This window comes from Cyprinus carpio, chromosome A4, assembly GCF_018340385.1.
Source record: "Cyprinus carpio isolate SPL01 chromosome A4, ASM1834038v1, whole genome shotgun sequence".
In the NCBI taxonomy this organism is placed as follows: Eukaryota; Metazoa; Chordata; class Actinopteri; order Cypriniformes; family Cyprinidae; genus Cyprinus; species Cyprinus carpio.
Window position 1 is genome coordinate 12680361 of NC_056575.1, and position 24997 is coordinate 12705357.

The 24997-nt window shown below is 38.2% G+C and overlaps 1 protein-coding gene and 1 long non-coding RNA gene across 3 annotated transcripts; one reads left to right on the forward strand and one right to left on the reverse strand.

Moving 5' to 3' along the window:
* Nucleotides 1-15864: 15864 nt before the first annotated feature.
* Nucleotides 15865-24701, forward strand: LOC109067666 (protein Wnt-7b-like). 2 transcript variants are annotated; one of them, XM_042741314.1, is made up of 4 exons: nt 15865-16309; nt 18175-18401; nt 20210-20481; nt 21466-24701. In XM_042741314.1, the coding sequence occupies exons 1-4, from the start codon at nt 16227-16229 to the stop codon at nt 21943-21945; spliced, it is 1062 nt and encodes a 353-aa protein (XP_042597248.1). In that variant the 5' UTR covers nt 15865-16226; the 3' UTR covers nt 21946-24701. The 2 variants fall into 2 exon arrangements, with proteins under 2 accessions (XP_042597248.1, XP_042597243.1); XM_042741309.1 differs by lacking the exon at nt 15865-16309 and having other exon boundaries at nt 17670-18401.
* Nucleotides 18368-20273, reverse strand: LOC122140009. The gene is made up of 3 exons (XR_006156740.1): nt 20144-20273; nt 19865-19976; nt 18368-18485 (listed from the first exon to the last, which is right to left on the reverse strand). It is a non-coding gene; the product is annotated as an uncharacterized LOC122140009 (long non-coding RNA).
* Nucleotides 24702-24997: the final 296 nt, after the last annotated feature.

Consider the following 24997-nt stretch of genomic DNA (forward strand, 5'->3'; position numbering starts at 1 on the left):
AGATAACAGATCAAAAACAATGATAACAGCAACTATTTTATATTTTGTGGCAGGCACAGTGAAAATGCTGCCGGGCAAGACCAGGCCAGTAGAAAAAATCCTTAGCGTTGATCCCTGAGAATGATCCACAGTGGAAAGAAAAGCCTTCTCCCTGTCCTCAAATGAACTCAAACATGAGCTTCCTGTTAGACCCTGGGAGGAAACACCCAGCACAGCAACCTCACACTAACAGAGGAAGGCCTTCACTGCCGAATTCTTCTCTGCCTGCGAAATTAGGTCAAGCACTTAAGAGCTCCTCGCTCATACCCACAAGTTCACTCTCTAAAACGAAAGCGCACACACGCCGACATACATAAATCACACGCGTGACCTAAGTTCCCTCATGCACACGTATTCGCAAAATGCGTCACCTGATGTCTCCCTGCATGACAGGTAAAACACAACCCCGTGACTACAGAATGTGTGTCAGTCTGACTGTCCTCTGCTGCACTCTGAATCTGAGAGGCTTAGGCACGTCCCCCTGTGCTCTATAATGTTCCCGACTCCTGTCGGACACGCATTGCTCTAACGGCTCTTTCTCACATCTGTGCAACCTTTTAGTGCCAGCTTCAGACAGGCTACAGGCTAAACGCTCAGGACACACCCCTGACCTCAGCTGACACTACAGGCCACTCAAATCATCCAGCCACTAGTATCTGAGAGCCACACAAAAGCGAGGATTGATTGTGTGAATGTGTCAGGTTAGACGAGGCGCCTCCCCTCCCTGTGGGGATTGCATTTTAAATTTCAAATGATGTATGCTTTTTTCTTAGGGTTAGCTGAGGTAAACCGGCTTGGATGTGGGCCAGTGTAGAGACAGATAAATTTATGACTCTGTCGGCACAAAGAGCGCGTAGGATTGTTCGCCTCTTTGTAATCTCGAAGGGCTCAGTTGGCTTTGCTCAATTATCTGGCGATTTTCAAATCATTTTAGCAAAAGATGGCGGTAACGAGCCGTCATCATTATCAAATCATTTCGAAAGGCCAAGCGAAATGCTCAGATTACAGTATCGAGTCCAGGTCATGTTGACACATTACATGTTTGGCCTTCTGTCTCTGCTGAAATGCAGCAGGGGAAGAAAGGGGAAAGTGCACTGAAAAACTTGAGGCCGAGCACAAAAGCAGAGAGGGGATGAAGAAAAAAGTCGGAGAGAAAAAGAATATGACAATACCATACGCCAAATTTCTGTCATCTGTTGCAAAGAGTTTGGGGAGACATTCCTGTGGGATTGACAGTTTGGCGTGGCTGCAGCACTAGGGGCCAGTCATGGAAAGACACTTCCAGCATCCACACACACTTTACAAACTCAGCAAGACCTACGGAATGCGATCTGGCCTTGGTCGTGCGCTCTCAGCATCGGCCTGCCCTGAGCCTTCCTGCCTAGGGTTACGTTGCTCTGTCTGTGTTCAACGGCGGTTTGGTTATTTCCCCGACAAGAGATGTAAATGAAAAGATATTTTTGGCAAGACAAATCAAGTGCTGAGTGACAACATTAAGACAAATGGAAACAGATTTCCAAAATTATAGATTTTTCTATTTCTTTTTGTTTTGAAGTGCTGACATCATCTGCATTCTGAATGTCTGCTCCTATTTTAGAAGGTATACAACTTGAAAAATTATTGAGGGAAAAAAAGGAAAATATACAGGCCCTTCAAAATAATGCATGGCATTGTTTACAGTGAGCGTTGGGTCACATTAAGAGACATGCATATGTAAAACATCTGACTGAGGTTTTAAGTAAAACCTCAAAAATACCTAAAACATCCCCATACTTTTTATTTTTTTTTTAAAAATCTTATTTTCTGCGTATGTTTAGAGGCTACTTCTATTTATTCAAAATGCAAACAAGCAATGATAAGGACAACTAAAGCTACATCTGAATTTCTCTAATGCCCTTGGTCTGCCAAAATTACCAGACAACAAATTCAAAACACACGTTTTACAAAAGGAGAAATAAATCTGCCGATGATAAAATTGGTTTTAAAATTGTTATGTCCTTTCGAGTAAAAAAGAAAAAAAAGTTTTTGCTTATTTCAGTTTAGCAACTCATTCACAGAAGAAAATTAGAGCATAAAAAGTCCATTTTAGCCTAGGTTGGTAGTCGCACAGTCAGCATAACAAATCTCAAGGGATGTTGGTTAACATGTTATAACATGTATGTGTAACACACAGAGCGGTCAACAACCAGAAGTAAAGCCTCACAGATACATAATGAGATGCACAAATCAATGCACTTTAATATCTATTAATAATTAAATACATTGTCTGATGTACGTGTACAAAAAAAGTACACCGATAACGGCAATCGCACTTTTGCATATAACAGCAGATTATTGTGACAATCTATTATTTACACTGAGTTCCTCACTCTGGAAAAAAAAAAACAATAAAAATAAAATCTGTATATTTAAAGACAAAATCGTACCAGATAAAAGGTGGAGGTACATTCCATCTCTGGGTTGAGTCCAAAAAGATTTTCGCCATTTCAAGCACCACTGCAACACACAGACACACACACACAGTCTAACATCTCCAAATAAGCTCTATTCTCACTGGCTGTAAAAAATAAATAAATAAATAAATAAATAAATAAATAAAAATTAAAAGTCTGCAACATAGCAATATGCATTTAGAGGTACAAAACCTGGTCAAATACCTGGCATGTGTTTCGATTAACTGCATTATCATCAACTCTAAAAGGGACATCTTTTTGTCTTAGGACTTGTTTATGCATGCTACAAGTCAAGGAAGCCACCTAAGATATTAGGAGCATACATTTTCATTACAAAGGGATCAAAAAATATTTTATTTTAATAATAATCAGATCAGCTGAGATTAATTTATTAATGATTTTTAACTATGTTGCATGACACACTCTCCACAACCTCAGTCCAGCCTGATACAGACGGGATGAAATAGGTTGTAAAAAATACATAAGCCTGGCACAGATATTTTAGTGAGCAACCCTATTTAAGAAACACATATAACGTTACTGGATTTATTTTTCTTTTAAATGAAAATACCAGATCAGTCTCACTGTGCCTTCAATAAAAGAGCAGAATTTACACAAGCCCAAATAAGAGAGCAGCACGATCGATCATTTGAAAAGCATGAACAAAAACGTCTGGCCATGAGAAACTGACCTCTTTTCAATCTCTAATGTGTCTATAACGCCATTATTCTCCTCGACAGGCACTAACAAAACGTTATTCCTCGTTTAGTTAATTCATTCGAGTGCATGCTCGATTTTACATTTGATGCCAGGGAAATAAGCTGTGAAAACTAGGCTACAGTTCAATAATGCCCCATATGCCGGATTCGCACGATTGGCGCATGTAATTTCAAGCGAAATAAAAACAATACCGACCGATGGGACCTACTAAAATATGAAAAAACGGCAAACTTACATTATTTACGTCCGCGTTTCCTCCGCTTCTTAGCTTCATCTGGATCATTCGTGCTCCTTTAGTTGTCGTTAGAAACGAGCGACAGCAAAACAAACAAACAAAGGAAACCTGACGGGAGACGTTGGGTAAAACCACGACGACCGGTTTTATTTTTCAAGTTCAGGCTGAAATTCTTGAACGAGGTTAATACACGACCGTTAAAGCAGTCGGTCCGCCAGCAAACTATCACAACCTTCTGATCTAACGTTACACAAAAACATGACGACACGCTACGTCTTTTAAAGGTAGTTTTTTGGGGGTTTTTTCTGTTATGATCAAGAGGAGCTGTTCATCCTCGCGACAGCCACACGGGACTGGACCGGACCGGACCAACCGCCTCGCACTACCGTGAACTAACGTTAGACAGATCACACAAGTTCAACTAAGGTGATTCGCACACGCGCGCACACGAGCGCGTGCAGCGACCGTTACACAAGAGACAGACAGCAGCCGCTGACCTAATATCAGCACTAAATAACACAGTTTGCTCTTATTCACATTGGACATACATTGGTGGTGGCTGCGGGCCTTTTTTCTTTTAATTCACGGGCCCGTCGTGCTCGACCCGTTCGGCAGATGTACCTCACAGCTCGACGAATATGCGGTCCGTTTTCAAACCGACGTGAAATCTGAGGTAACGTTAAAGTTAAAAAGTTTCGACTTGAGAAGTCTGCTGTGGTTGATCTCAGAGCAAGAAACACCGTAGGTAAATATAAGTAAAGAAAATAAAATTGTGGTTTAAAACATCCTTGATATTTTTTTTAATAAGGAAGAGGGTGGTAGGAATCATATTTGCTCATTTGCTAATCTCTGAAATAAATAAGACATACTATAACAACCTGTTGGCTTGCCGATTTATGTAGTAATAATTAAATATTTTACCAACCATTTAGTATAAATGTCTACATATGAAATATTTATAGGCGTTCAACCATTCTATAAAGATTTTCATGAAAGTTTGTAGATGTCCCGGGTCTTGTAAACCGTCCTTTTAGTGAGCCCGTGTATTTTAATTCTTGGATGGTAACGTCACAATGAAATAAACTTAATGGCTTTTCTAAAAGAAAGAAAATAAATAAAATAAAGGAGGAAAGTATAAACAGCTAGTAAAAGTATATCCCTGGTCATAAGTGTAAACAGTTGCTCTAAGAGAACGAACAGAATGTGTAAAAAAAAAAAAAAAAAGAAAAGATCATTTATTTATTTATTTTACTTTTACATTGTTTCATTTAATGTGACGATGCTTCAAAAAACAAAATCTACAGTTGTATAATATGAATCAGTCAGTTACTTATTAAAAATGTGACCACTGGCATATTTACATGTTTATCATCGTGATTTATATGAGACATTTAATATGAGAATAATAGACCCTTTAAATATTATATGTATCAATTATGGTAGCTTTATCTGTATTACAACGTTTTATGGAGCCTTGGCATCATCTTTCAGAAAGGGTATTTGGCATTAAACAGCTTCGGTCATGTATTTACACCAACAATATTAAAATGCACTTTCACTTTTTAATAGCTGACAAAAAAAAAAAAAAAAAAAAAAAAACTTTTTAGTCATAAACAGGGGATTAAATGGATTAAGTGAAAAGGACTTCAGGCTATCATGTGATACGATGTTAAACCTGTGTGTACGTGTGTGTGCCATCAAAGGCATTTTGAAGGGCATTTTCATCAGGTTTTGGCTAACAGTGTGTGATGTGAGTCATGCATTCATTCATTAAAGACTTATTCACATACTAATTTGCAACGTTAATATTAAGAATTTCCATCTGGATGTTTAGTACAGACATGTTAAATGTATTAAATGTTTTAACAGAAACAACAACAACAACAACAAAAATTTGACTTTAACTTACAATACTGTAAACTCTGTTGAGGTAATAACAATTAAGATTAAAATTCAATCAAAATTCTAATTTATCCCCTATTATCGGCTCTCAGAGACCATTAGTGTGATTTCCCCCCTGCTTCAGGGCTCATTTAAGTCAAGTCTGCTGAATTTGTGGTTTATAGTGAGGAATAACAATTTCACAGATGTATTTCTAAACGTTATACCTACTCATAAAAAATATTTTACAAAGCCAGACAGAGTACTGTTTTATCTGCCAGGTACAGATAGAAGTTTTGTTGGAAACAAGGCAATATTTCTCCAATAAAATGTGCAGAAAATAAAATAAAATATAAAATAATGTAAAAAAAAAAAAAAAAATCACTCAGCCAGAAAATGTTATTAAAGAAGAAAAAGAAATAAGGTAAAAGCTTTGATTACACTCTCATTTAGTTATTATTCTTTTTTTTTTTTTTTTTTTAAGAAATGTAGGTAAAAAAAATGAAAAAAATGACATGAATTAAATAAATAAATAAAAAAATAACATCATTTCAACACTTAACACAAATAAATAATTAATTACTTCTGATACAGGATGGTGCAGACATGAATCATAAATAAACATTTCATAACAAAACTAACTACCTATCTCCCCCCCCTACTCAAAAAATCAGATTACTTTCTCTATAAATACTGCAGTCATTCTTCGTCACTCTGCCGATGGTTAGAAGTAGAGGAACACACTCCATGAACCCATAGGTTCATCCATACAGACACAGCTAATCAGATTAAAGGGCCGAATTGTGTCCTATGTGTGAACGCGCGTGTGTTTACGTCCTACACAAAACAGCCTCATGGGAATTAACATGAGATGGTGGCCGGCAGATTATAACGAAAGGGTTGTTGAGTTCGCATGACATCACATGTTTTAATGAAACTTATTCTTGTCTCCAGCATTACATGCCTCTCATATTAAATAAATAAATATATGCAAGAAAAAAGGGTAGACATTAATGCCAGCAAGTGCTCCAAATCTGTAAACCAGGAAGTCAAGGAGAGATTTGATTATATGACATTTAATGCACATAATTTGAAGGCTTTGTGCCAGTTAAAAATTGCTTCCTCAGGCAGTCAGTTACCTTGAAAATAGTTGATAAGAGTGCATTTAGGTCAAACAATCCAAAATGATTACACTTGTATTTATGAGATTTATAAGACTCAAGTTCTCACGCCAAATAGAGTCATCAAGTAACAAACTGCATGTGATTGTCTGACGCATGTCAATCACAGTGGAACACAGCGAGAGGCCCACTCGTGGAGCCCGCTGATGTAGAGACGTCACTCCTGCAGTGCACCGGCTGCACCTTTTGTCTTTCAGCTAATCACAAATTCAGACCGGTCATCACTTGCATACTAAACAACCCCAAATGCTTCGGTCATACACAAGTCAGCTTAAGAGAAGCCTGCTGCTAATTATTTTATGTGCCCCTTACTGAAATGTGGCCCTATTCAGTAGAACTAAAGGTGGCGTTTAATGCAGAACTTTCTCCACAGCTCACACCACCAGTGCGTGAGTGTGTATGAGTGTACAGAGCATTGAGCCCTGGGCTGTGCTAATTTGCAATCAGACACTCTCTTTGAGTTCTGTCTCTATGCCCCCAGACAGTGTAAATGGCAGCTGAGACAAAGCTCCCATTCTCTCCGCGCAGGCCCTCATAGTTTTATTTCAGGCCAGTGCTCTCAGACAGAGGGCATTCTGGGAAAGCCAAGAGATGGCAGTGGCAAAGGGGGGCGGGACGCTCAGAGAGAGTGCGAGAGAGAAAGGCACGCTGCAGTACCACACCCACAACACTTGCACTCTGCCAGTGTCTCGCCATTACGAGAACAAACATCAATTTCATTTCATAGTTCCAGAACTATATCACGATTATTCAGAGACATCTATCTATCTTGAAATACTTTAAATATATTTCTGTCAATTTATTATGGTTATAGTGCAGTGATGATGTCACTGCCTTGTATACAAACTCTTTCTTTCTATGATTGTTTAAAAACTTTTTCTGTTTTCTTATATGTCTAATGTACCTAATATACCTATGAATCTACGTTGCATTTTTTTTCCTATTTATCTATTTAAGGTCAGTAAGATTTTTTTAAAAATTAATTTGAAAGGATTTTGTATAGTTATATGGTTATTGTGCAATATTGATGCTATCACCTTGAATCACTCTTTCTATGATTGTTGAAATGTTTTGTTATCTGACTGTATCTATGAACTATGATTTTTATTTTTTTATTTTTGTCTTCAAAAAGGTCAGTAAGATTTTTTTTAAAGAAATTATTTTTATTCTGCAAGGATTTAATAAATTCATAAATATGAGTTTTTTTCCCATCAGAGAATCCTGGAAAAAAATGTATTTCAGTTTACACAAAAATATCATCAAAAATAATAAGAAATGATCCTTGGGCAGCATATTAGCATATAAGAGTGATTTCTGAAGGATCATGTGACACTGAAGACTAAAGTAATGGCTGCTGAAAATTCAGCTTTTCTATCACAAAAATAAACAAACATTTTTAAATTAAAAAACTTCAAATGTAACAATATTTCATAATATTACAGTTTTACTGTATTTCTGATCAAATAATTGCAGTCTTGGTGAGCATGAGAGACAAAAACATTACAGAATCTTATCAAACCCAAACTTTTGAATACTAGTATCTGAGTACTAAATTGTTGCTGAGTCATTGGTTTTGGAACAAAAACACATGCCTGGGGTTTCAGTAATGCAGGTCTATTATATGAGATACCTTTACTTTGTTTTCAAGAGCCAAGACAATGCCTGTCACAGCCCCGCAACCCAAGGCTACAAGTGAATGATTACCGAGAAATGAGCCATGTCCTCAGACAGGGGTCACAGTCTCGAGGCAACAAGAGAACGATAAAACCCAGAGCACACCTATGACTTTATCACAAAACCAGATAACATGCATAACACATTCGCAATGCTGACACCGATTTCTTCACAGTAAATCAAGTGCTGAAGTGAACATTTGAATATTTGCTCTCCATGGCCTCTTTGTCCGAGGTGAAGTGAAAAACACTGAGCCCATTTAAGGCCGACAGCTGTGTATCACTTTACATTAAGAGTGATTTCTTCTGGTGTTGGCGCTTTGATATGCTGTCAGTTCAGCTCTTATTAAAAAGTATGGAATCCCTCAGTCTCTCTTTGACTTGAAGCAGTCCAGAGATGTTTCTTTTACATCTGCTTTTTCTACACATCAAGCAATATAATCACATGAAACAGTTAAGAATTAGATCATATTTGCATCATCTTGGTCCGATTCTCAGAAACAGATTAACCTTAGTCCTATACTAAACTGCATTCTCCATAAAAAAAACCTTTTATTCTGAGATTTGGTTTATTCTGTGCCTGGAAAATCACACATTTGAGACATATGTCACTACACTGTGAGCTCTGAGGCTCAGAAAGCTAGGCATTCCTCCTTTTGCAGGATTTATTTACATGTGCATGATTGCCCAAGAGACCTTCATTTCAAACCCATGAGAAATCTATAGATTAAAAAGTGGAAAAACGACAGTTTGGTTAAAGTAGTGAGTTTTATGGTGGTAACCTCAGCAGGTTCCCACAATCAGCCTGACAGCTGGTCTTCAGTTCCAATATTAATACTATACTATTCTCTAAATGACAGAAATATACTACAGACTTTTTGCCAGCAAAACCACTTCTAATTCTTTAATGGAAGTAACCGAATGGGTTAAAAAGGTCAGTGAGAAAGAGGTGATCTTATTGACGTAACTGGCACACAATATGGTGTGATCGAAAGTACTTTGACCTTGGTGTGACCCTGCCGAAAGCCTAACACTGGCAGCGGTGTAGTGAAGTTACTGTGTGTGCTGCCCCGTCTCTCTCTGCCTCCACATGACGACAAACAGCTATTGTCACGGCATACCGCAAGAACAATTGACTTCTTATGCCTCTCACAGAGAGTCAGAAGACAGTGGCAAAAGTTTAACATTGCAACCACAATTAAATCAGAAACCTTTCGCTCAGTGACCTGGGTTTTGTGTGAGGTGGCTGGATGTGGTGGTGACAGGGTACTGAAAAGAGAGCCCTTTAGTTTTAGTCTCAATTGGAGACCTTGAACCCCTGAAAACCATGGAAGTCAGCAACCAAAATAGGATTAAAATCTCACCATGTTTGGATGCTGGTGTCTCCATCAAGATTTTTTTTTTTGCCCTCCAGCTCCAAATCAGCATAAACCAGCTTGGAAAAGCATGGAAATGAATGTCCAAGTTGGTCTTTTCAACAGGAACGACTGAGAATTTACACTACAGACCAGAGAATTGAGTGCACTTTGCTATTGCTCCTCCCCATACACTCACACACACACACACACACACACACACACACATACTTAATGACATCACCACACATCTGTTGTCCCAACAGGCATTCATCACATAGGCACCAAAACGACAAGCCTCTCTTTTTTACCCATCTTACAGTCTTTCCATCCCTCTCTCTCATTCTCTGCACTGACCTGTGGCTTTTCTCTACCTCATCCTGCATTCACAAGCACACGCATTGTGGAATTTGGAAAGAACTTTCATTAGAAGTCAATTAGCCATTTGGGAGACCCTTCAGTCCACCCATGTGATTACACACTGACCCCATCAACCAGGTCAGCACTAATCCAGCAAGGCTGTTGTAAAAAAAAAAAAAAAAAAAGGCATAAAAGATTGTCTCACTGGAAAATGCCAGTGCTCAGTCTCCTTTTTTCTCCAGATCTCGTTCTTTTCTAAGTATTTATCTCACATATCTCTTTCTTCTTCTTCTTCTTCTTTTTATTTGTATTTTTTGTTGTGAATAATAACATCCAGTCCAGAAAACTAATATTGCCCTTTGACCCTCAAACCAGAGGTCCCTGTAATATTTTAGGTATTACATTTATATGTATCACTACGACAAAATGCCTTGCTACAATATGTAGCCTATCACTTTTTAAATAATATTATACTATGACATCTTTTGCAAAAATTAAGAATCTTAAATGATTTTTTTACTCTATATAAAAATGTAACCATATCATCATCAAATGATCTTGGTACATTAAGACAATGAATGCTGTTTGAACACCTCATATGCAGTTTGATTTTTCTGACCTCATATTCTAAAAATTGGCGGGCTTGATTCAGCTTTAATCAAAAGTGGATAAGTAAGTTTATACTTCAGAGGGTGGGATACAAGATGGCGGGAGCAGTGAGGTGCAGTTCTCATTTGGGCAACACAGTTCTTCATCTCTTAGGAATAGGCAGTCGAGTAGAGCCCTCTTGTGGACATTAATCGAAACTGCTCTGACCAGAGAATGTGTGTGGTATGGGGTGGGGGTGGTGGGGGGTCTGGGTATGTTAAGTGTATGGTAAACCTGAGGTGGGACAGAGAGAGTGGATATCCTTACACCAGTGACAGGTGGAGGCCTGGTCTGAAAACTAGGAGGAGGGGATCATTCTCGGAGTTCTGCCTCCCTCTACTGGTATGTCTGAATACTGCACTTTCATTTAAGCCTCATTGCTATAAAATTAGTTTTTTAATTAAAAGAAAAATTCCAAAGGAAAAAAAAAAACCTTTTTAAACCATATTATAATATACCATGAGTAATTGGGACAATTTGAGGATTGTTACAAAATACATTATTGTAAAAAATTATGTATTTTTTTTATTTATTAATGAAAGTAACTTAATCTGCTGCCAGTTGGTAAATATCAAACCACACTGTCACTACTCCAGCTGCTTCTGCATCTGTTTGTGAGTAACTGTACCAGCATCTGGTTCATGTTTTGCGTGAGCGAGAACAATAAAAAAAAAAAAAAAATTCTGGAATAACTTGAGGAAATTATGTGATTTACACAGACATTTACAAGCAACACATTAATGAAAGAAGACTGTAATTGGGAAGACTCGTCTCTAAAACATATTTCTATATATATATTATATATATATATATATATATATATGTATATATGGACTGTAATTGGGAAGACTCGTCTCTAAAACATATTTCTGTACATGTGTTTACAATTTTCTTTTGTCAGTTCTGAGGATTTAGCTGAGCATCAAAATCATGATCAATTTCAAGTGCAATATAGCATAATGCGGCCAAATTAACTGTGATTTACCAACTTGTTGATCGCACACACCTGGACTGTGTCACAGGGTGCAACAGAGAGAGAAAAAACAAATATCCGGAAATTAATTGCAGATGAAGAACTGAAACCATCAGCTCTGAAGGAAGGTGGAAGGTGTAGTGATGTCCACTTTCCTTTCCTTGTACTACAGAACAAGAGTGCTAAACAAGCCTTTTTCGTCTCTGCTGGCATTTTTAAAAGGCTCTAAAGCAAACGGGTCACTGACAAAATGCATTGAGACAATGATATTCCCCCAAGACGAGGAAAATTGTCTTCTTTTCCTCTGCAATCTTGATGAAGTAAATGAAAAGAAACAGATTCCACTGTGCAACCTTCCAAACTATGCTAGACAGCTAGACAGCTCTGTGGTCAAAAACACTAACAAATGCATCTGATGTTTTTTTTTCTCTCTTTCTTTTGGGTTCATCCCTTCCATTCTCTTTGAATATCATCCGTAATTTTGTCTTGGCTGCAAATTTTTACAGGGACATGGAATGGAACATGGGTTTAAATAGAAGATGTCAGTCATTCTTTTGGCTTGTGCATCTACAGGTGCTGGTCATATAATTAGAATATCATCAAAAAGTTGATTTATTTCACTAATTCCATTTAAAAAGTGAAACTTGTATATTATGTTTATTCATTACACACAGACTGATATATTTCAAATGTTTATTTCTTTTAATTTCAATGTTTATAACTGACAACTAAGGAAAATCCCAAATTCAGTATCTCAGAAAATTAGAATGTTGTGAAAAGGTTCAATATTGAAGACACCTGGTGCCACACTCTAATCAGCTAATTAACTCAAAACACCTGCAAAGCCTTTAAATGGTCTCTCAGTCTAGTTCTGTAGGCTACACAATCAATGGGAAGACTGCTGAATTGACAGTTGTCCAAAAGACGACCATTGACACCTTGCACAAGGAGGGCAAGACACAAAAGGTCATTGCAAAAGAGGCTGGCTGTTCACAGAGCTCTGTGTCCAAGCACATTAATAGAGAGGCGAAGGGAAGGAAAAGATGTGATAGAAAAAAGTGTACAAGCAATAGGGATAACCGCACCATGGAGAGGATTGTGAAACAAAACCCATTCAAAAATGTGGGGGAGATTCACAAAGAGTGTACTGCAGCTGGAGTCAGTGCTTCAAGAACCACTACACACAGACGTATGCAAGACATGGGTTTCAGCTGTCGCATTCCTTGTGTCAACCCACTCTTGAACAACAGACAGCGTCAGAAGCATCTCGCTTCAAAAAGGACTGGACTGTTGCTGAGTAGTCCAAAGTTATGTGCTCTGATGAAAGTAAATTTTGCATTTCCTTTGGATATCAGGGTCCCAGAGTCTGGAGGAAGAGAGGAGAGGCACACAATCCACATCTCTTGAAGTCCAGTGTAAAGTTTCCACAGTCAGTGATGGTTTGGGGTGCCATGTCATCCGCTGCTGTTGGTCCACTGTGTTTTCTGAGGTCCAAGGTCAACGCAGCCATATACCAGGAAGTTTTAGAGCACTCCATGCTTCCTGCTGCTGACCAACTTTATGGAGATGCAGATTTCATTTTCCAACAGGACTTGGCACCTGCACACAGTGCCAAAGCTTCCAGAACCTGGTTTAAGGACCATGGTATCCCTGTTCTTAATTGGCCAGCAAACACGCCTGACCTTAACCCCATAGAAAATCTATGGGGTATTGTGAAGAGGAAGATGCGATATGCCAGACCCAACAATGCAGAAGAGCTGAAGGCCACTATCAGAGAAAACCTGGGCTCTCATAACACCTGAGCAGTGCCACAGACTGATCGACTCCATGCCACGCCGCACTGCTGCAGTAATTCAGGCAAAAGGAGCCCCAACTAAGTATTGAGTGCTGTACATGCTCATACTTTTCATTTTTATACTTTTTAGTTGGCCAAGATTTCTAAAAATCCTTTTTTTTTTAAAAAACTTGATACATCATTTCCAAGAGGGGAAGAAAGAGGATGTTTGAAGTGCAAATTGTACTACTCATAAATCATTAGTAACCAAAGGGAGGTATATTCTTGTAATGCATAATCTCTAACATTCACTTTCCCAAGTGTAGCAGGATTTGCTTCATTGAACACCATGTCAGACTCAATGGTTGGCTAAGCCAGGGGACATATGAAGAAACACACATAACAAGGTCTTGCAAATCCTCAAAAAGGTCAGTTGCAACCATCTTGCTCCCCAACTGTTCATTTTCATGTCTGAAATATACAAAATAGATTAATAAAATGAATCCAAATCCAAGTCCAAACTATATAGCTTTCTGGTTCGAGTTTCCATCCCATTAGCAAAACATGGGATCTGCTGCATCCATCAAATACAAACAGAAGCAGAAATTTTGAATCGGCTGTGCACTTTGATCTCTGCACTAGCGAAAGACACAGGCTCATAAACATGTCCACCCTTTGAAGCGTATGATATTGCACAGCTAATTCTCCACCTTCTATCCTGTCCAACGTTTCCTGCCTTAAAGCAAACAAGCTCTATACTTGCAGAGAGCATCTTTACGAGACAGTAAATTTGTTTGCTTTCCTTCACCAATCGGCCCCCAGCACTCACAGCGTTTGACTTTGCTGATGTTTTTCATTATGAGAGAACAAAAATCTTTTTTTTTAAATGCCTTCTTTATGTATATATACACACGTTTTTAAAATAATTTATTTTTGCACGATTGACAGGTACATCTAAAAGCTGTTTTACTTATTGGGCTGTCTGTGACATGAGAGCAGAACCCACTTTTACCAATTGCCACTAGAGGGAGCACACTTTCATTCAGAATGGTCTATGATGTCTTTTTGAATGGATAACGAGTTTCTGTTGCTGTTGTTATTCGCAAGTTCTGAGTATCTGGTAGTACGTTTGATTGTATGTGAAAGAAAAGTTGCACTGTGTACAATGCATATAATAAAAAAATAAAAACAATGGCACTAATTTAAAGTATTGATTGTCATTATGCATTTATTCAGTGGGTAGTTATCCCAAAAACTAGATTTATTTTATCATTTACTTACCTTTATATAGTTTCAAACCGGTATGGTGCTCTTTTTTTCCTGTGGAACACAAAAGAAAACATTGAAAAAAAAATTGTCAAAATATCTTTTTTGCTGGTAGTCAATCTTGGACCAACGACAATCCAACTAACGTTAATTAAATTCCTAATGACTAGCTAATGAGCATCAAAAACCAGCTAGAGACCATCTTAAGCTGGATTTTCCAGCACAGTCTGTAACAGTTACTCTTCGGGCAGTCGTCGTTTTAAGGTCATTTCATGTCAGTAAGTTTCACCTCACGCAACACAACTGATCTGGCGCCACAAGGACAGGAACATGTCTTTATGGAAATCTTAAGGACTTTTAAAACACTGCACTGATATACATGTGACAGGTTAATGTGGATTAAAGCGATAAATAATCACATACTTGTAATTATTATTAGCTATCACGTTTTGTCGATACCGACGGATATGGATCCTAAAAGAAAGCGCTGGAAATCGCTACTGTTGCTATGGTTACTGAGTCAGGATGACGCGACTTGTTCTTTTCTCAATCGCCTACGCTCGATTTTATAACTTAGGCCTACTTGTAATCAAAGTCCCTTAGTTTAAGACATTCTATATGGTATTATATGTAATAATTATATTATATTACAATAGGCTAGCTTTTGTGGTTACTGAACTTTTTTTAGTGCTTTCAAATAATTAATCGCATCCAAAATTAAAGTTTTTGTTTACATAATATATGTGTGTGTACTGTATATTTATTATGTGTGTGTGTATATATATATATATATATATATATATATATATATATATATATATATATATATATATATATATATATGTATATAGGCCATATATATATATATATATATATATATATAAACACACAGACACACACATTAAAATATTTTTTAATATATACATTTATATTTGTGTATTAATTAATTGTGATTAATCGTTTGCCAGCACTACTTGTACATACACAGTAATGTAAAAAAAAGAAAAAAAGAATAGGCCTCTGTACGTTTCAAAGTTGAAATGAGTTGAGAAGGTCCAAGCCTTAATTAGGGGGCTCAGACATCCCAAACCCCCTCGTAATTCGCACCCTCGTTATTCAGGTCCCACTGGTGACCCATGCCTGCCATCTACAGTGATGAGAGAAGCTGCACGCATCATTTACTGAAAGGAATTGTAGTCTGCCAAAGCAGAACAATTTATAAACCTTTAAAGCTTTCGCTTTTTGTCTTACAAGAAGTAAACAAGGTCTTCTTAATAGACCATGCGATTATGATCATGAAAAGAAACGGTTTCAAATCAGATTTCTGTCCATGTCTCATCACTCTCTCTGACATTAAGCACAATATAGGCCTAGCCTATCACAAAAAGGCGGAGATGTCACTGAAGCGTGGCCGTAAAGGTGGGCGGACTGGAGTGTCCCCCCCTCTGCCAATGGCAAAGCACCGACACTAGACTCGAAATCCCTAAAACCAGCCGTCAGCCCGCGGCGGGGAGCACACTCTGAATTAGCCCGTACCGCGCAGGACATGACGGATCGTGTCTCCGCGCCCGCAGCTCACACACGGACCGCGGCGCGCCGAGCAGCAGCGTAACGTCACGACTAAACTTCAGAAGTTCGCTCTCTCCACGCGCTCTCTTCAATGTCACCATGCGCAGCATCTCCTCCTGCGGTGCACTGCTGTCAGTCTACTACCCCCAGATCTTCCTCATCCTCAGCAGCGGCAGCTACCTGTAGGTTTGAACGACTGCTTTTTTATTCTGACCTGCTTTTGGCACAACAGTCAACAACTGGAGAAAATTAAAGCGTTAAAGGGTTTATCGTTATTGCATTGCAATATTAAACAGTCATCTGGATATGAATGGTCTTTAAGAGTGCAAACTATCATCATTTCCACATATGTTGGAAATGGCATTATTTAGTGCACCTGCTGTGTAACACCACGAGAATGTGCTGTAAATATGTTTGAGCCACTTTGTGCTTCTCGTGTGTATATATATATATATATATATATATATATATATATATATATATATATATATATAAAAAACGTTGATTAATCTGTTCACTGTAACACACTGTATGTAATTTAATTGTGGTTTTCATAAGTAAAAAGTATTAATTATCATACTTACCAACTCCTAACAAAATCTGTTACATTCAACACAACATTACATTCAACACAACATTAAAACATCTTTTAAACTTAAAAAAAAATTAAAATAAAAAAAAAAGAAAAAAAAAAAAAAAAAAACACAGTAAAGTATATTCCCACAAATGTTATTATCTTTTATTTAAATAGTTATGTTTATTATTTTTGTTAATAGTTAAGCACAATAACGGTTGATTAGTTAATGTTTATTACATTTTAAGTGTCGTGTGTTGCATTGATGGTGTGTGTGTGGGTAACACTGCATGTTTTTTAGCCAATGTATAAGGCTTCTGGTTTACCACCAGCATTTTTATGGTGTATATCAGTATATTTTGAGATACAAAGCAGATTTTAGTAGTTCAAGTAGGTTATAATAGTTAATTACACAATAGTTATAAACTAAAGAAACTATACAAGCAAAGCGGGCCCCAAAATATCTTTTTATATTTTTACAGTCAGTAAAGTTCCACTGAAATTAATAATTAAAATGAGTAGATTTCCAGTTATACTAATCATACCACCCAGTTACAGGCTAAACGTGTCATGCCAGTATAAACCAGTTCATTCAGTCAAAATTGATGGGATTACTTTTCATTCATTCGCTGTGAGACAGTGAGTACAATGTTTTTCTAATCACATCATGTTCTGATCTGAAATGCTTGTAATTGGAAAACTGCATTTGGAAAAAAACAGAGGGTGAGGTGTGCGAGATGTGGCTGGAAAAGAGTGAACCTTTTATTTGCACTAAAGTTCAGCCTGTGGAGAAATTACTGAGCCACACATTTCAAACGTATGTGCAGACCATAAATGTACTTTAAATAGATTCTGGTCACTCTTTCAGAAGTGGTCATCATTATTTAAAGCTTTGAGTCAGAGTCTTGTCAAATTTACACTTATTTCTCTAAATAGAGCTCCAAATGTTCTTCATGGATTTTCCTCAGACCACACCTATGAACTATGAAGACTAAAGAAATCGGCTAAATTCTATTAAAAATGACTTTTAAAGTTTCCCTGTATTCAGATGCTATTAAATAACATTCTTGTTACAAGAACAAGGGTGCTAAACTATTATTATGACTGATGAATGGACACTCTAGTTTTGGTAGCTCCTCTCAAACATGGCTTTCTTGGCTCAAATGTGTTATGATAGTTCACCCAAAAATGCAAAGTCTGACATTTACTCACCTTCATGTTGTTCTTTCTTCTGCAAAGCACAAAAGATGATATTTTGAAGAATGTTCTAATTGTTCATGCAGTGAAAGTCAATGGGGGCCAAAGCAGCACTGGACCCCTCTGATTTATTTTTTAAATATCTTGTAAGTTATACAGGTTTGCAACGTCATGAGGTGAGTAAACGATGACAGAATTTTCTTTTTTGGGTCCCCATTTCTTGAATACCTGGTCTATATCAGCTGTTGACATCAATGTACCTGGTCTCCTCCAAAGGGCTTTGTCTTCAGTCGTGGCTTTGGGCGCGAACATCATCTGCAACAAAATCCCTGGCCTGGCCCCCAGACAGCGCGCCATCTGCCAGAGCCGCCCAGATGCCATCATCATCATTGGGGAAGGCGCTCAGCTGGGCATCAACGAGTGCCACTATCAGTTTCGCTACGGACGGTGGAACTGCTCTGCCCTTGGCGAGAGGACCGTCTTTGGGCAAGAGCTAAGAGTAGGTCAGTAGGTACAGCCCTGTGATCTGTTCTTGTGTGTGTGCGCGTGTTGCTTTGGCTGCGATTTGTTTCCGTGAGAGTGTGGCCCTGCGACACAAGTGAGACGAAAAGAGGTTAAAGTGGACGTGATCTGTCCACAATAACATTAAAATCATTCACACAGTTACACACACACACAAATGCCACCAGTGACCTTGTGAGAAACTCAACTGAATGACACACAGTAATGTTTTTTTTAATATAGCACTCCCATATAAATTGCCTTTCAGTCAGAAATGTTTTGTTATGGCAGGGTGCGGTGCGAGGCTTGGTTTAATTCAACGGTCCTGGTAACAATCACTTTTTGGGGGTTGGTTGGCTCTATACAACATAATCTTATTTCTTTTGTATGTTTCTCGGCTATGGTGAGCTCTACACTGTGCATATGTGGGTTCTAATATGTAAAAAAATCTTTATATTCTCTTAAAAAAATCATAATAAGCATTATATAAAAATATATAAAATACACACAATATACACAAAATCTCCACAAAAATTTACTACAAAAAAATAATTTAAACATAAAACAATTGAGTGTGCTTTTATTGTTAGTTAAATACGTAATCAAATTAGCTGAAATATTTAACAAACAAACAAACAAACAAACATGTAAGAAGCAGGACGCACAAAACCTACTGTTGAGAAAATCTTCCAAAATGCTTTGCTCTTCATTGAATTTCATATTTCTCAGAATTGAATGTTCAAATGTACATTTTACGATAAACCGTAGGTTATTTAATAGCCATTGTGAACTTTACTGAAAGGCCATTGTTTTTTCCCACAAAATCCATTAGAATAACAGTAGTTAAAATTCACCAGTAGATCCAGGCACGCATTACTTGTCAAATTATACAAAGACTTTATATCATTCAGATCTCTTGGCTGGATAAGGGAAATATCCTTTGCTCAGTTAAACCTGATGATCAGTTATAGGATGTCGGCTTTAGCTATGAAAAAAAAAACATAACACTAATGGTCTCTTTCCATTTTGCAGGATGGAGAGGGTAATCACTGTTGCCTTTACAAGATTCACTGCCAGCATATCTTAATGAGGGATATTATCCTAAAAAAAAGAGAACAGCAATTTCATATTTATTTCCTGCTTTTACTGTAAACGCAAAGGCGTATACTGAAATATTGCGGTATTATTGGCAGACTTGATGATTAGTCTTCAGCTAAAGCTTGGCAACAACTATAATTGCAATAGTGATGACCATAGTTCAACTCTACACAATATGGCACTAATGTACAATGGAATAACCAACATTTCAGGAAATAGAATAGAATAAAATAGAATAGAGAGAAAGTAACCAAATGACAAACGACCACAACACTGTTTTTAATTAAAAGTGAAACTCTTACATAATGCATTAGTATAGAGATAACAGTATAGAGATCTTTGTGGTGGTCAGTCCATTCTTACTAACCTCTTTTCATTAAGGCCGACCAGCAGGGGTCAGTTTAGTCTCCTTACATCAATCTTGAGATCAAGAGTCATGCTCCTGGAGATTTACCTCCATGCAGAATTTAGTTCCAACACTAATCAAACAAACATGAACCGGTTAATAATTTCTTAGGGTTAAAAATTACAGTTAGGTGTGATTTTGCTGCTTCGCATTGGAAGTTAGACCCTGCTAGTGAATGCAGTAGCTACACCGTTGAGTAGGAAATCTAACAAAGATGTACTCAGACAAGAGGAAACTCACTGGCATGAACTTTGGGATGTCAATGGTGTCAGATCATCTCAAGAGGTTCTACTCTTTTCTTCCTAGGTAGCAAGGAGGCTGCGTTTACGTACGCCATCACGGCAGCAGGTGTTGCCCACGCTGTGACAGCAGCCTGTAGTCAGGGCAACCTGAGCCACTGCGGCTGTGACCGAGAAAAGCAGGGCTATCACGACCAGGAGGAGGGCTGGAAATGGGGCGGCTGCTCGGCAGATGTCAAATACGGAGTAGAGTTCTCTAGACGCTTTGTGGATGCCCGAGAGATTAAAAAAAATTCAAGGAGACTAATGAACTTGCACAATAATGAAGCAGGAAGAAAGGTATGGAAGACAAGTTGTATAGAGCAATACACATATATAGGCTATACAAAATTTCATGTGATTTAGTTCATAAGAACCATGAATTGTGATGCATTGCTTTTAAACAGAGAGATTAAAGACTAAAACATAGGAACATTACTACTGAATTTCAAATCCCTCTCATTGAAGGGAAATATTAACGTTTAACTAAATGGGTAAATGTCAACTATCACGTACCTCTGTCTGTTGAACATATCAGTAACACATCAAACAGCCAAAAAGTTCTGCTTTTAACTCAAATGTAACCATATACATAAATGGGGACTTGAGAATTATGGACATTTCTCCCGTTCTTTGATGTGGCCCTTCGGAAGGTAGAGAAAATTACAGGGTATGATCTGGCTAAAACATATTTTTTCCCCTCAGTTTTGACAGATATCTGGCATTGCACGTTGAAACATTGCTCAGGACATGTTGAAAAATGGGTTTTGCTTCAAATTGCTGAAAACAGTCAAAATAAAATGTCAAGAATTTCCCTTACCCAACAGCTGCATGAATTCACTCGCACCTCAACTTCAGAGGCCTCTGATGAAGTCATGCCCATTGTAAAATACTATTTGAGTCTTGATAGGAAATAAAAACCAGATAAACCACATATGTGTGTGTGTGTGTACTTATATGTATATAGCTTGATATTTTAGTGAAGGTCTGAGCATTGTAAATAAATATAAAATGTAGTATAAAAACATAAAACTTGCATATAAATTTAATATAGCAATATAAACAAATCACTACTTATATTTATATTTTAATTTTTAAAAATTCTATTTTACATTATATTTATAATTATGCATAATTACATTTTACAATTATATTTTACATTACCGCACCAAATTATAAATAATATGAATAAAACAATGTATACATTTTTTACATTTTACAAGTCAATATGTTCAGTTACAAAACAAACCACCAACATTTGGGATTTTTTTCCTACTGTTGCAGGTTCTAGAGGAAAGGATGAAGCTGGAATGTAAATGTCATGGTGTCTCCGGCTCATGTACCACAAAAACCTGTTGGACAACTCTGCCGAAATTCCGAGAGATTGGCTATTTGCTTAAGGAGCGTTATGCCAATGCCGTTGAGGTGGAGGCCGTGAGAGCCACGCGTTTTCGCCAACCCTCTTTCCTACGTCTCAAGCAGTCCCGTGGGTACATAAAGCCCACAGACACAGACTTGGTTTACTTGGAGCGCTCGCCCAACTATTGTGAGGAGGATGCTTTGACGGGGAGCACGGGAACGAGAGGGCGGCTGTGTAACCACACGTCCCCTCACACAGACGGGTGCAACCTGATGTGCTGCGGCCGGGGCCACAACACCCACCAGTACACGCGCGTGTGGCAGTGCAACTGTAAGTTCCAGTGGTGCTGCTTCGTTAAGTGTAACACCTGCAGTGAAAAGACAGAGGTGTTTACCTGTAAATGAGCAAAAGGAAGAGTTAAAAGGTCAAGAATGACAGGCTAGAAGCCAATGGAAAGAAACAGGAAGTGTTTGAAACAGAAATGGAAGTGTTGAATTGGACGGCTTCATTTTGCACATCAGGCAGTCTTTATGCAAGAAAGGCCTTTTGCCAAAAGAGAACCGGGATGGATAAAGAAGACGCTGGAACTTGAGAGGAAAATGCACTGACCTCAGTCTGACTTTGTGGGGATTTCATACAAACATATGGACGCTATATATGCAGCGCAAGGCTTTTGTAGATATCAGATTCTCACAGACTTGAGGAAAGTCAATTAGGGCCTGTTCTGAGGACCTGATATTGACACAAAACTCCTACTGGACAGTCTAAACTGTCCACAAAGGTGATCTTTTTCAGATTAAGGCAAGAGGAACTTGTAAAATATCCCACCAGCTGAGCCCCTATGGAAGTTCGAGAGTAAAGAGGTGCTGCAATTTTGCAACTTCGGAAATGCTGGAAAGCTTCAGTCACACTGTATCTGTTTGAACACTGAAAAAAGAACCCTTTTCCCTGAAAATGTTCATACTGTAGATGTCTCGTAATGGTACACAGAAGTAAAAACTTCTAATGTCATTGCTACTGATCTGTTGCTTCCAAAACTCAAGCCGAAACAGTATAGGACACTGCATATGTAAAAAGAGCTTATTTTGCAGTTTACCGATGAAGAAAAGTGGTCAAGAAAATTGGCCAACTCATTTCTACACTTAAGAAACCATTATTTTGGTGAATATGTTGCCAGTTGCTGCACTGGTGGTTATGGTGCGTACTGTGGGCTGTATGGAAACAAAAACCAATTTTGTGTTTTTTTTTTTTTTTTTATGAGAAGAGATGCTTCCTTAGTCAAATCAAGACTTGGTCATGTATGCTGCAATGCTCTAAACGTGAGTGTGTAAATGTGTGTGGGAACGAAAGAAAGAGCGTGTTTAGATACTTCATAGAGTGACCAAACCATTCCCACGAATGCCAGAGAAATAGGATTCCACATCACTGCTCCGGCGTGCACAAGGTCTAGTTATACTCCGCCTGAGCCAATGGACCATACAGCTATGGGTCTGAAAATGGTTAAAAGGTCACTGGAAATATTTTGAGTAGCATTTGTTTTTAATTTAAATTGTTTATACGAGTTATATAGCTGGCAAATTTGTTTAAATATATTTTTTTATGTAGAGAATATGGCACTTTATGTCAGGTATATTCAGAGTAATTATTAATAATATTTTCCCTGTAATGTTTTTATTGTTTAATTACAGATCTACAATTTTTGAACCAGTTTAATTAGGTAAGCTTTTTTAATGACTTTTCCTGAGTTGTCCATGATTTCTTTTTTCAGTTTGATATGAAATCATCTTCTCTTTTTGTTGTCTGGATGTATTTATACTTTTTTTGGCAAAGATTTACAGTAAAATTGCTAGATAAATAAATGAATCAAACAGTTTGGATCAAATGCACGTCAACATCTTGCTCGAAAGTTTCTTCCCAGAAGCACCAAGTGGCTTATAGTTGTGGGTGTAGATATTGTGAAACGCTGATCTCGAAGTGACGCAGAGCTGTTCCCACCTGGGTTTGAATAGGCATCCGACCTGGCTCATTCATTCACCCGCCGTGTGCTCTCTGCCCCTCTGGTCTTTTTCCTGTGGGTGAAAAGCATTGCAGGCAGCCACCGAAGCAGAAGTAAATTGGACCTGTTTTGTTAGCCGTCTGAAATGCTGGGTACCGGAACCGCGTAAGCTCCCAACACTATACCACGGATTGAGAGAAAAGTCAACCCCGATTGTTTCACACAAACATTTTGTCATTAAAAAATATGAGGCAGAAAAAACAGGGTGTGTTTGGGAGAGCAGAGGCCTCCACAGAGGGGTATTAATGCTACGGGGGTGTATGTGTGTGGACCACTCAGCTCATTCCAGAATGGGACAGGGAGAGATTTACATTTACATTTATGCATTTAGCAGACGCTTTTATCCAAAGCGTCCTACAGTGCATTCAGGCTAACATTTTTTTACCTAACTTGTGTTCCCCTGGGAATCGAACCCACAACCTTTTGCGCTGCTAACACAATGCTCTACCACTGAGCCACAGGAATGTGATTCTGTGATTCTAGATGTGATTCTGCAAGCTAATACTTCTGGTCTGATTCACTTAGGACACAACTAGATGACCAGGAGAGCCAAAAAGTGGTGAGGGATAGCCAGAGAGAGAGAAAGCGAAAGGCCTGATGACTGATTTCTGGTCACTTTGAGAGAGGTTGCTCTTCTAATGTCCTACAGTGGGGAAAATATTTATTTGATCCCCTGCTGATTTTGTAAGTTTGCCCACTTATAAAGAAATGACGGGTCTGTAATTTTTATGGTAGGTTTATTTTAATGGATCGAGACAGAATACCGACCAAAAAAATCAGGAAAAAACATATAATATAAAGGTTAGAGATTGGTTTGCATTTCAGTGAGTGAAATAAGTATTTGATCCCCTACCAACCAGCAAGAATTCTGGCTCCCACAGATTGATTATGTGCCCATGTGGAACACAGATTAGTCCTGTCACTTTAAGAAGTTACTCCTAATGTCAGCTCTTTAGGTGTATAAAAGACACCTGTCTGCACAATCTGTATCTTCCATTCTAACCTCTCCCACCACCATGGGCAAGACCAAAGAGCTGTCAAAGGATGTCAGAGACAAGATTGTAGATCTGCACAAGGCTTGAATGGGCTACAAGACCATCAACAAGAAGCCATTCTAGAACTAAACAAAAGATCTTCCTAATACTTGAAAACAGTGCAAGAACAAAATAAGCATCAATAGGCCTCAGTCTGGAGCTCCGTGCAAGATCTCGCCTCATGGGGTAAGGATGATCATGAGAAAGGTGAGGGTTCAGACCAGTACTACACGGGAGGAGCTTGTTAATGATCTTAAGGCAGTTGGGACCACAGTCACCAAGCAAACCATTGGTAACACACTACACTGCAATGGACTGAAATCCTGCAGCGCCCGCAAGGTCCCCCTGCTCAAGAAGGCACATATA

Coding starts and splice junctions, on each gene's coding strand:
- LOC109067666 (XM_042741309.1), top strand. CDS start 18,086: ATGACAGAATTTTCTTTTTTGGGTCCCCATTTCTTGAATACCTGGTCT. Junction 18,402..20,209: donor TGGGCAAGAGCTAAGAGTAG/GTCAGTAGGTAC, acceptor TTTTCTTCCTAG/GTAGCAAGGAGGCTGCGTTT. Junction 20,482..21,465: donor ATAATGAAGCAGGAAGAAAG/GTATGGAAGACA, acceptor CTACTGTTGCAG/GTTCTAGAGGAAAGGATGAA.